The sequence below is a fragment of the Falco rusticolus genome, chromosome 2, assembly GCF_015220075.1.
Source record: "Falco rusticolus isolate bFalRus1 chromosome 2, bFalRus1.pri, whole genome shotgun sequence".
NCBI lineage: Eukaryota > Metazoa > Chordata > Aves > Falconiformes > Falconidae > Falco > Falco rusticolus.
The window spans coordinates 20128946-20141298 of NC_051188.1; the positions used below are offsets into that span (position 1 = coordinate 20128946).

General features: G+C 38.8%; 1 protein-coding gene across 1 annotated transcript in view; it reads right to left on the bottom strand.

Annotated features, from left to right (window-relative positions):
- MICU2 (mitochondrial calcium uptake 2) overlaps positions 1-12353 on the bottom strand; it is a 151464-nt gene that overhangs the window by 56320 nt on the left and 82791 nt on the right. Inside the window, exon 2 of the mRNA XM_037376196.1 lies at positions 7185-7332. Coding sequence (XP_037232093.1) covers positions 7185-7332 — 148 coding nt within the window. The remainder of the gene's footprint in view (positions 1-7184; positions 7333-12353) is intronic.

A 12353-nucleotide genomic window follows, 5' to 3' on the forward strand; every position in this document is an offset into this window, starting at 1 on the left:
AGATCTTTCCATTACTTGTACTACAAGTATTCTGTATGCCCACAATATATTTTCATTCATTTCAAGGAATCTGTTTTCCATTCAGATGCCATTAAATAACCAATAACTTTCACACTTTAAGTAACTAAATCCTTCAAGATGTGTATTAGGACCACTTGCCTCTTGCTCACTACTCTGCTGAAGCCTGACCAGTTTCATTATTGGCATTATTTCTGTGCTGCATTTAAAAAAATTGCTTTCATTCATTGAGGAGTTGCAATATATGTTCTCATTAACAATTGTTTTTCAGAAAACTGAATAGCTAGAAATGTATTTTCAAAACATAACATCTTGCCAAAGTTTTTACCTAATCTGTAAGCACTGCAGTCAATCAAGACAGGAACTTTGATTCAGTGTCATTCTCCAGCTAGTCAGCAATGCCACAAAGGGAAAAATAAGAATTAACAAAGCCATGAGCTTATTGCAATTTTACTGTCATCTCATGCAGACATAACCACAAAAACACAAATGTAATTAATACCGTGAGTATAATTTTAAGGGTCAAAAATATATCCTATTTGACCTTACAAGGTATGTATTCCAGGTACCTCCAGCACTGTCTTGTAATGTGGTTCCAGGCCTGGAAATGGAACAGGGGGGAAAAAAAGGACACCTTCTCCCTGTGCAATGATATGCTAAAATCATGCTGCTTCCTAAGTGATTTTGCTCCATCATTCCTTTTCCTCTGAACACCACCGCTCTTGTGCCTCCTCCTGCTACCCAACCCGACCATGCATGCTTCCTCACTGCTGCAGCTTGCAGGGGCTACAGTGTCAGAAGCCACCCCTCCTCACCTAACCCCTCTGCTCTAACAGCAGCACCTCTTGCATCTATTTTTTGGACTCTCAACCTAACAAGTTTTTCTGAAAAATGAGAGCAAGCAAAGTCAGTGCGGTGGCCAGTGATTAATACACCAAAAAAGCAACCTGGCCAACAAACCAGATTTGATTGCTGTGGGACGGAAGACTCCATTGCCCCTCCACAATCCCATCTGTGATTCTGTTACACAGAGCCTTGATGCAACTGCTATGAAAATGCATTAGTCTTTGGTTTCACAACAAAGCTTACGTCCAGATGTAAATACGCATTATCAAGATTACAGGAATTTCTGCAGTATTTCGACTGTTTCTAGATACAGAAATATTTCCCTTCAAATTAATTTTTAGATAAACTAATCCCATGCAGATCATTGGTGTTGCATTAGACAGCCTATGTAACCGAGTTATAAGCGTTAACACACTATTGCTGAGGAGAAAAGTAGAAAAAGATAGAAAAAGTCTCTGATGGACCAGACAAGGTTGGAACAGATTGACTCAATTACTAAGAGCTGGTTCTTGGCTGTATTCTTCTCCTCTGCAGTAATAAAGCTGGTAAATTCAAGAGAGGGCACATGCCAATCTATCTTATTTAGATTACCTATTTACCAACAATTGGTTAAGGTACAACATTTTATGCAAAATGATTTAATATTTTATCCAGAACACCAATTTTAGTGTTGTATTTGGACACTTAAGGGAAAGGAAAAGGCCACATGTATACAATATGTTACTTTAAAGATTTTCTTAGGATTGTGGTAGGATTTCTGAATGCTGTTTGGGTGATGAAGGATAGCTGAAGATGAAAAATTCACAGTATGGGTTGATTATAGAAGCAGCTATTTTCAGCAGTCTGCTTATCTTTGCTTATGTGTGCAGATCCTTCAACAGGAACATTACTTTCCTTCATTCATAACCTACTTTAAGAAATGAGTAAACAATAATGACTAAGAAGTTTGGCTAGAAATGGTTGATTTTGTTTCATTTTTCTAAAACTCAGAAGAGATTCATACAATGACCTTAAATCATCATGTTGCTTCTTTGTCTTTGCTTCACTTTACCTTCCACCTAGCACTGGGAAAGGGGTCATCTTTCAGCAGAGCTCTCTACTGCGTTTGGAGGATTTGAGCAACACCACCATATCAGTCCTAAAAAACACTAAATGCAGAGATAGAGAGAAAACACATTAGAAATCCAGGAGGACTGAATTCAGTTCCCAGTTGTGCCAATGGCTCCCCATATAACATTTCAGTCCTCGCTTCCCATATGGAGCTTTTCCATTTACTGAAGCTTAAATCCTAGTCTTTGACTCTGAATCCTAGGTTTTAGATCTGACACTCATGCACAGCTCATATTGGTCTGATTAGTTATCACGTATGAAATTCAGGTCCAAATGACAAATGAAGACACTGAAGTATAGGCATCTGAACTCCCACTAGAGGCAAATACTCAAGATCCAGAAACAAAAATATGGACCCAGCTCGTTCTGAAATGCCCAGCTACTGGCTGGTCCCTCTTGGCTGTCTGAACGCCACCAACTGCACCAACACTGATCTCCACTAAGGGCAATGGGGAACTCAGTTTTCCAGCTGTTGCAGCCTTGCGCCATAACCCTCCCTCAGGTTCATTCACCATCAAGACCATGCTGGTGCTGTAACAACACGAAGCCATACATTGCATCCTACCTGCAAACATACCACCACCTTGCACCAACCATGTTTTCACAGAGAGTTTAACAAACTCGACCGACTTCTCCCAGGAAACTTAGAACACAATAATATTCACTGACAGATCGGACTCTGCCGTGGAAATACTGCCTCTGGCACCCTGGTGCTATAGAACACAGGAAAATCTGTTTTTATAAGACAAGCTAACTTGAATGCTTGTCTTCGGCTTGCAAGAGGAACGTACTTCTGAAATAGAATAATCTTCTCCGAAAAAATGAACATAAACACAGTCCAGATTTAACATACTGCAAAATCTTCATTTTCTTATATCTGTAGTCCTTTTCAAAATTTAATATGGATTTTCTTACATGTTCTACAACAGCAGCACACCAGACATGAAATTTCCGTGGATAAGTTCTAACACAGTATTGGCTGTATAATCTGGGATATGAGTCTAAATATACACAACTGTTTAAAACGCAAGTTTTACGTGAAGCTGGAAGGGTCTTTTTAAAAACAATCCTGCACTGTAAATTCAAATGTAAATCAGCTGAGCTTTATCCTTCTTATACCTGTTACCTTAAAAAGGTTAGAATTTCTGATGCAACACAGCAAGTTCATATTATTCTTATTAGGTATTACAAGACATTGAGAAGTTTCTACATCACGATAAGAAGAGTAACAAAACACTTTTTCACTAAACTATCACTGCATCAGATATGATGGTTTACACGCACATCCCACAGATTACTGGGAAAACTTGGCTGGTTTTGCAATTGTTTGCCACACAGCCCTGTGGTAACATTGTTTTAACACCAGATTACATGGCATATAACCACGAATCCAAAAATTCCAACGCTGCATTTAGCACGCACTGTGTTAACCGGTACAAAACACTGTTGTAGGTGTTTTATACTGGCACAAATGCTGTGCTACACTACCACATCTCATTTACTGTTTGCCACTGTTTATAAAGAGGTGACTGCTCCCTTCCACAAAATAACTAACAGTAATAGAATTAGGCAAATATTTACAAAGGTAATCCAGTGTGAAATGCTGCATCTAAAAGCAAGCAAATTTTTTTTGACAGTGCCTTTCTTCCTTTATAGAGTTCTTTGCTTTGTCAATATGCAGAACAAAACAAGTCTGTCAGGAAACTGCATTTGTTATCAGCTCATTCTCCTTAGATGACAGGACTGTAAATATTTTTCTTCATTATCACCCTGACAGTAAATAACTTTGCGGGTGTGATTTAATCATCAGGAATGCCAAGATTTCACAACTTTTGTCCTACCTTAAAGAAAATGAGTAATAGAGAAACCCATGCACCAGGGAACAAATGAGCAGAACTAGTGAACTAAGGTCTATCATGCAGGGTTCAAGATCACTTGGACTGAATGACAGTTGATATACTTGCACTTCAGTTGATCTGTTTTCTTATCTGGGAAAGTGCTCTATAATAAATCATAATTTATTGCATGTTTTGCAACCTTGTCAAAGGGCACACCTAAGATTTTTGCTTCAGTAATAAATTCCACCCAACTGTGTGCAGGAATTCACTTGACAATCTGGACATAGCTAAAATATTTTGGCATTTTCTAATCTCAGCACTTTTGATGTAGCACCAACAACTCATCTGGTTTACACAACACCACATTTACTTTCTTCGAAATTTAATTATGCTTAAAAACTATCAGGAGATTTCAAAGTAATTCTCCAATGACAATCACCAGTGAGCAAAAACCGGCAAGGCTGTCGGACAAGGATCCCTATTCCCAAACCCCTAACTGCTTCTCATCCCCTCTTTTTGCTTGCCTTTTTCCCCTTTGGGAGTGTTTATCTCTGAATAGGAACAAAGCAACAGAATATTGTGATCAAACTCAGCGATATTTGTCGCTGTACATGGTGAAATAGCTTGTGAAGCTGGTCATATGTTCCTGCTTATTATCTGTAAAAAAGACAGCAGAAACAAAACTTTAGAATAGCCCTAAGCTTTACATATTATTACATATAGTAACCAACTGGCAAACTCCAAGCAAACATTTATGAAGATGTATGGTTACTGCCAGGGTGCTTCAAATTTTTCTTGAGTGTTTTGTGTTGTGTTTTTTTTTTAAATTAATGATTAATCAAAAACAGGTAGAGAATAACCAAAACATATACAGCTTTAAGTTCAACAATGTAAGAGTCACCATTTGTATACAGTATCACATGCTAAAATTGCATCTTGGTATGCCATTAAGTGAAGGGCTTTCTAGAATTAGTGGTGGCATGCCTGTTTTCCTTTCTAAAACCACTGTTAAGGGTAAAAGGGAATTAATTTTATGATATAAGCAGAAAATTTCCAAAAATAATTGCTGCTTTGCTATGAAGTTCACCATCTTGATCTACTCTGAATATACCTGGACCGACACTTGGGATAGGTCTGTTCATTTTACTTGTATGAAACTCTTCAGAACACAATGAACAAACTGCTACCTTTAAAATACTTAAACCACCATATTTTTCTGCTAACCAATGCTATGTCTGTTTGCAGTTACAAGAAAACAAAAAATCCTAAGCAATATGACTTGAAGAGAATTGCTTACCATTGTGTTCACGCTACTGGCCAAAGAATCCACCCCAACGATGGTTAAAAAAATGTTTAGGAGCACTAGAAAAATGTTAATAGTTGAATATATGAATTGTCTATGATGCTATTGTTGTAAGCCTGACCTCAGTTTGAAATGCTAAATATGCATTAGTGCAAAGATTTTTTTTGTTCACGTGTTTTTTCTTGTCGTTTTTTTTTTTCTGTTTAACACTGTTTCCTACTCATATTAGCAAAGTAGCTGAAATTAACTTGGCTGCATTACAAATAAATCTTACCCCGCAATACCACTTCATTAAAAATCTGCACGTGTACTACTATAGTTGGAGTAACCAATTAATATGTATGAACTGCTAAGAATGAAAAACACTTACTTCTCTAACCTTGTTTTCACAGACAACTCTCTGAAACCTACACCTTCAAACTGAAAATTTCAGTATTCACTGTCTTTAGTGGCTCAGGCTGGAAAACTTAAAAGAAAATCCCTTCTAGGTTTTTAACTTAATGACCTAAGTTTTGTAGGAGCTAGAACCCTTTCCCTTAGCCATATATTTACAGATAATAATAATAATAATAAAAAAAGATATTTGAGAGTCTCCATGACTCTCAAGGTCATAAAGTCCTTCTAAGGAAATATATTCAGCTTTGTATAATATTAGAAGCTGTGTGTCAGCAGTGAAGCCACGTATCCTTATCACCTATAGATTTTTGGCAGACACAAGAAAACTTCTTTTATTACAGATTTTTGTGTCCTATTTTTTGACCACTTGCAGCTCAGTAAACTGTTCTGCCCCAGGTTCCCCACAGGTTTGAATCAAAGTGCATTCAGGTCTCCTTCTTCCTCCCTGCCTCTCAAGCCTTTACACAGGACCTTGAGTTCCCTTCTGTATTTCCTGCTCAATACCCCCAAGTCACTCGGACATTTGCTGCTAGCTGGACAAAGCATCCCACACTATTAATGGCTTTTGCTAGACAACATGCTCCCCTGGTCAATATGTGCAGACTGCAGCAAATTAAGTGACGGCAGTGATTAAAGTTGGAATTTCCTCCTCTTTCCCTCAGCAGACGTACTAACAGAGTATTTGTTCTTTAAGAGACAATCCTCTCTGAAACTTGGAGAACTTAACCCTTCTAAAGCAAACAATTATTGGGAAAGCTATAAAAGCCAATTTTTTTGAGAAAAAACACATATAATTTAAAAAAAAATTCTGTAACATGGAAATTACAGAAGATGATACAAAGACAGATAAAAGAAGCTTAAGGAATGGGGCAGGGTTAATGAGGCCAGAAAACCAGTAGGAAAGAAGGACAACAATCCATGCACTTCTTATTTGTGCATTGGTCCTATCTTCTCCTCAAAAAGAACACTTTACAAAGTATTTTTTTAAAAACATATGTACAATTTTGATCTGTTCTTAATTAGGTTTTATACAAACCAGAGGAAATGTGAAAGCAGAAATGCAGAAGCAAGCATAATGCTTCATTACACTCATTCAAGTCACTCCCATCACTGCCTCTTCTAAGAAAAAAGGTCACAGAGTACTTACTGGTGAAGTGGATAGACACAGATAAAGGGGCCAGGAATGGTATGAGCACTATTACATTACACTCCTACTATTTTCTGTGGCATATAAGTAATTGAGGAAGTATATACTGATCAGACATGCAAATTATGCAGAGATAAAATGTTAACATCAAGTCACCAGATTTCTAAATCATCAGTCTCCCTTCACTGGTGTAAAGTGTGGTGGTGCCTATGAGAATCCATATGCACAACATTTATAAATTGACTTACGCTGACTTATGTCAGATAAAGGATATTATCCCAGTGACTTGCAAGTTACATCTTTAAGGGGACTGGCGAGTTTCTTTGCCTTCACAAATGCAATGATGAGAAAACAACTTACGTTCAACTTGATCAAATTGACTTATATATTATAAATTTACTTATATTGACTTACGCTGACTTATGTCAGATAAAGGATCTTATTCCAGTGACTTGCAAGTTACATCTTTAAGGGGACTGGCGAGTTTCTTTGCCTTCACAAATGCAATGATGAGAAAACAACTTACGTTCAACTTGATCAAACATTACTGAGAACAAGAAATCTCTCGGTGTCATGTAGAATTCTCCTTCGTATTCCAATGATGCAAAATGCATGAAGCGATGCTTCCGAAGAGACAGTCTTTCATCCCGTTCTGCATAAATGACATCTTCCTTCTGAAACAGAAAAAAAATCCATGCAGAAAGATGGCTGCATTTGTAGACCAACTCTGAAATTAGTAAGAATCCTATACTTGATCTTAATTAACCTCAGTATTTTGTGGGTAGCCACAACAAGAGACTACCAGGTATTAAAGACTTTATGGCATAGTCTTAATGAATGACATGCTTAAATTACATTCAAAATATTTTTTGGTTTCACTGAGAGACACAGCTGAGCCAAATCAATGGTCTGCTGGTCACCAAAGGCTGCCCTTGCTTCCCGCTCCCCTGGTCTTGCACCTCCTCGTTTGACAGCTCTGCTACTTGTTGGACTTTTTGCAGAGCCAAACTCAGCTTGCTAACTCAACAAAAAGCTAAATCGACCAAACAGCAAATAGCATTTTGCCAGGTTAGTGACTGGCTCAGCAAAGGTTGAAATGTTCTCTGCATCTATGCAAATGATCTACTTCTGAAGTGAATTATTAAGTTGTGTGGAACAGCTTATAAGATGGGAGAATAAGGATGTTCTAGTTTAAGTATGGGCTTATCTTTCAGAGCCGTTAGAAAAATGGGAAAAGCAATGAAAACAACAACAAAAGAGTCAAAGATCATTATCACCGAACATAAAGATTCAACTAGCTGAGCAAACAAAAAACTTCCAACTCCCTCCACACACTCCTTAAATATTGAGACTCATGATCAAAACCATACAAGTTGACAGTACTCTGAAAAGTAGTAACAGCACTTACTAGCAGCAAGAGAGGACACAGACACAGTGAAACAGATGCTTACATTTTAGGGTTTCAGAGAAGTAAGTGACAATAGGAAAATGAGACACTCTAAAATTCAGAATACGTGGTGTGTATTTGAACATTAATCACGGAACTATTTTACCACCAGCAGCATCACTCAATTTTAGGGCTGTTCAAAGACATGAGAAAGCAAAGGAAAAGCAAGAAAATCCAAGGCTAAGTACCAAGATCCCAACCTGAACATCCTCGGAACAAGTCAGAAAAGATGGATGTGCAGTTAGGTCAGTGCCCATGGCATCACTGGGGTGTGCGATGCAGATGAGTGGGTACAGCCTAGGGCATGGCCTACCAAGGTGCTGCATCACATCTTCCAGCAAAGAGTCACTACATGTTCATGCAACTTCCAGTTCCTTGATCATTCCTATGGATTGCTTGGCACTTGAGTAGTCCATTATAGTGCTGGTATATGCTGCATTTTGCAAACTGGGTTACTCCTGAGAGAGGGCAGTGTAACCAGCTCCTGGTTCCACTGAGACCAGCTGCAGGTGCAGTGAGGGTCTCACCAGTTGATGTGAAAACACAGGGTCTGCTGTGGTGGATGCATTCATGGGGCGAACTGTGCGACACAGGCAGACATTCTGTGAACACAGGAGGAGGGAGACCAGCAGGAACATCTCACTTGTTTTTTCTGAAGTCAGCACTGGCTATAGCGACACACAAGGTAACAGGCACCCAGCTGCATAGGAGGTTGTTATACAAACTGGGAACATGCAAATAATATAGCAGGTAATGGGGCGCCTGTGTGTGTGTTTGTGTGCACACATCCAGGGAGTGGGAAAGCAAGAAGAGAATGGGACCCTCTGAACCACTTATGAGCTGCGATCAGATTTCTCTCACTTCGGTTCCAACTTACTATTCCTCCAGGATGGAGACTGCTAACTCAGTCTCCTCTGCTGAGTTCAAACAATTGCAGAATCAAGCACTAGCAGTTACATTTCCTCCACCCAGCTAACAACAAGCCAGGACTTTGGTATAAAGTGGCAAAGACAGCAGGGGAGCTAGCTGATACGATGAACATAAAAGTTGTTTTGGGATGACAGCTTCTAGCTCTCAGACAGGGCTCTGAAGTTAAAATAAAAAAAACACATTAGGTTTAGTGTCAGGCTTATGAGGTAGAGGAAAGAGATGGAGGAGTGACATTGACACAGGCAACTCCAAAATGGGACTCAGTGTGGTCTGAGAGTAACAACCAACCCCTTCGGAATGAAGCACTCTGGGAACAAGAGGGTGGACCTTAAGCTGCGGCCAATAACCAAGTCCACTGAAAAACAAGTGAAAAAAACAGTTCAGTGGACAAAGAGATATCAGACAAGAGAATGGAGCATTTCAACTTTGAGTTGTTAGGTTTCCTTTTTCTCTGCCTACCATGGTCCCTAACTGGATATGGGAACTGTATGTTTGTACAGTTTGGGGATCTCAAGACAAGGGGTACAACCAACAAACCTATAACCATAGCCTGCATACAATTATTACCACCATATATTATATTATACTTAATTATAGTTCTAAATAGATGGCTGCAACTTGCCATTTAATCCCAACGCTGTGCACCTGTGTGTTAGCATGCAGTACTTGTTAAAATACTTCACTGAATGATACAAGCACCTTGTTATAGTCAATTTTAGTTTCCCCTTGTAGTGTTTGCTTCCCTCAGACTTCAGGTTTCAATGAAGGTGGGGGTGGGGGGGAAGGGGAACAAACAACAAGAAAAAAACCCAGAATACTCAGAATTTAGAATTAAAACAGTCATGTACTGGTATGCAAGGTGAGTGAGCACTACTTCTAAGCGTCTGAAGCCACGGTTTGCTTTGTTTTAGATATGACCACTTTGTATCAGTATCACTACTTTAAGCTTCTTGTGTAGTATGGAGCTTCACCATGGCCTACAATGCAAGCGGTACTGCTGTTCTAGGATTCAGACCTGTACAATCTGGAAAACACTGTTTAAAAACAAATCTAATGTGACGAGAACTTTAGCTTTATTCTTTTTAAAACTTTGGGAGACAACTGACTGTAATTGCTTAGTTAACAAGATTCAACAAATGTTGCAGACATCAAATAAATATTTCATAACTGGTGTGTATTAACAAGCAGCATTCTTATTAAAATATCTCCTTCTTATAGTAACATGAGCAATTTTTGCCCGATGGCGAATTTTAAAAAAATTATGGAAAATGGCTTCACAGTTTCCTTTAAGTAAAATTACGGAATGAAATGCAATCTTTCTACACAAATACAAAACAAAAAAGTTCAGACAAGAAGAGCTAATCCTCCAACATCTTCGAACCAACTGGATTTTCAAGTTTCTGAAGTCTTGCAGTATTTGTCTGAATTCTGTCCAAAGCTAAACTTGCTACTGACACCAAAGCACTGAATTTCAGCAATCCACACTTTTAACCAAAATAGATAGGTACAAGTTCACATATTAACTCTGAAGAGTGCACTGTATTTGGAAGACAACGCATTCCCACCAGAATTACAATAACGCATGACTACAGATTAATCAAGCCCCTTTCTTTTCATGAAGCTTGCATCCCTGATTTGCGTAACAGCCTTGGGAACAAGGGTGATATTTCTGAGGGAAGTCAAATTCAAATACTGGCACAAATAAGATAAACAAACCTTACAGGATGAAATGCGTCAGCTGTGCCATCTTCTACTTTGTTTTCAAAGGTTTTGCAAAATTCCCTATGTCCTGTCACTGTATGAGAAGCTCAGAGTCTGCTAAAAGCACTCTAACCCCTCTGGACACCAGCATGAGCTCAGCTAGAGCTGTGCCAGAGCTCAGTTGCTCATGTGTAACTGCTTACTACTTCTGAACAATGTGTGGCCCTCAGACTGAAAATTCATGGCACTCCAATGGCAGTAAAACAGCTTGTATATATGTACATACAAAGCTGACCTGCCATCTTGATGATGACAGGTACCTTTATTTCTGCTTTCCCCCTACATTTTATTCGGAAAGCAGAATGTTCGCAATTATCTCATATCTCATTATTTTGCACTTTAATTGGTAGAGGAGCACAAGGCAGACCTCATTGATGGCCTAGGAGAGAAATTTGTATAGACAAAATAAAAAGCCGGTAAAAATATTTCAAAGATGCTGAGTAGTGAGGATAAGGCTGAAATTTCCCCAAGTGGCTATGCATTCTGCCCAAACGCTAAGAAAACAATAATCTGAAAGCTTTTATTGATATCCTTTTTACTACAGAACATCTGCAAGCTGAGTGAACTGGGCTTTTTCAACCGGGGCAAGAGAAAGCTTCAGTTGGTCCTAACAGCAACCCGCCAGTGCCTATGGGGAAGTTATCAAGATGATTGACTTGGGCTCTCCACTGGAGCTTCATACAGCTACACCACCAGCACTTCTATTAAACGTGGTTAATACAGGCTCCCATCTATAACAAGTGGTAAGAATGACAGTTCTGGAGTGCAGTTACAGAGGTTTTTTAGCTGTCTGGACAGACAGTTCAGAAGATGCAGGGAAGGACAGAGCACCACAAAAAAAAGCTGAACTCCCTTCATATCAAACATGCAATTCTATTGCATGGGAGAATGAAAATACAGGCACACATAGCTGGAGAGTAGAAGCTTGGAGGAGAAGAGATGGTGGCAGAGGTGTTACATGATTCAGCCACACCAGAAAGTATGCAAGGAAGATGGAGATTTTCACTGTCCAGAGTGAAGGCAGTTAGCATCAGTGGCCACATACTCGAATAGCACATCACGATGATGTAAGGCCTTTTAAGTGCCATCTTTCTCACAATGGTTTCCAAGACCAACAATAATACTGTTCAAATTGGTTTAATACCAATTAAGGACTTGAACCTGCTACGTTTGGCATCAGAGACTAGAAATTTGCAATCAAGTTGTAATGACATTGAAAAAGTGATGACTCTCCAGGTGTAAGCCATAACATTTATAATTCGACAAAAATATTCAATACAATTACTTGTGCAATTTTAATTAAATTGAACATAGTTGGATTTTTGCTCATTAAAGATCAGTACTGATGATCTTACGCTTACTCTTCTTAATTTCTTCCTTAAACATACTGCCAGGGCTTAATTGAAGCTTCGAGTGACATCTTTCCCATATTTTGGTCATCACACTTTTGTTAGCCACACTGCCAACTATGACCCTCATATTGCCTCGGTTCTTTTCCATTTCATTGCACAAACCCAGTCTCATAACCTAAATAAACAAAATGAGCATAACATTTCC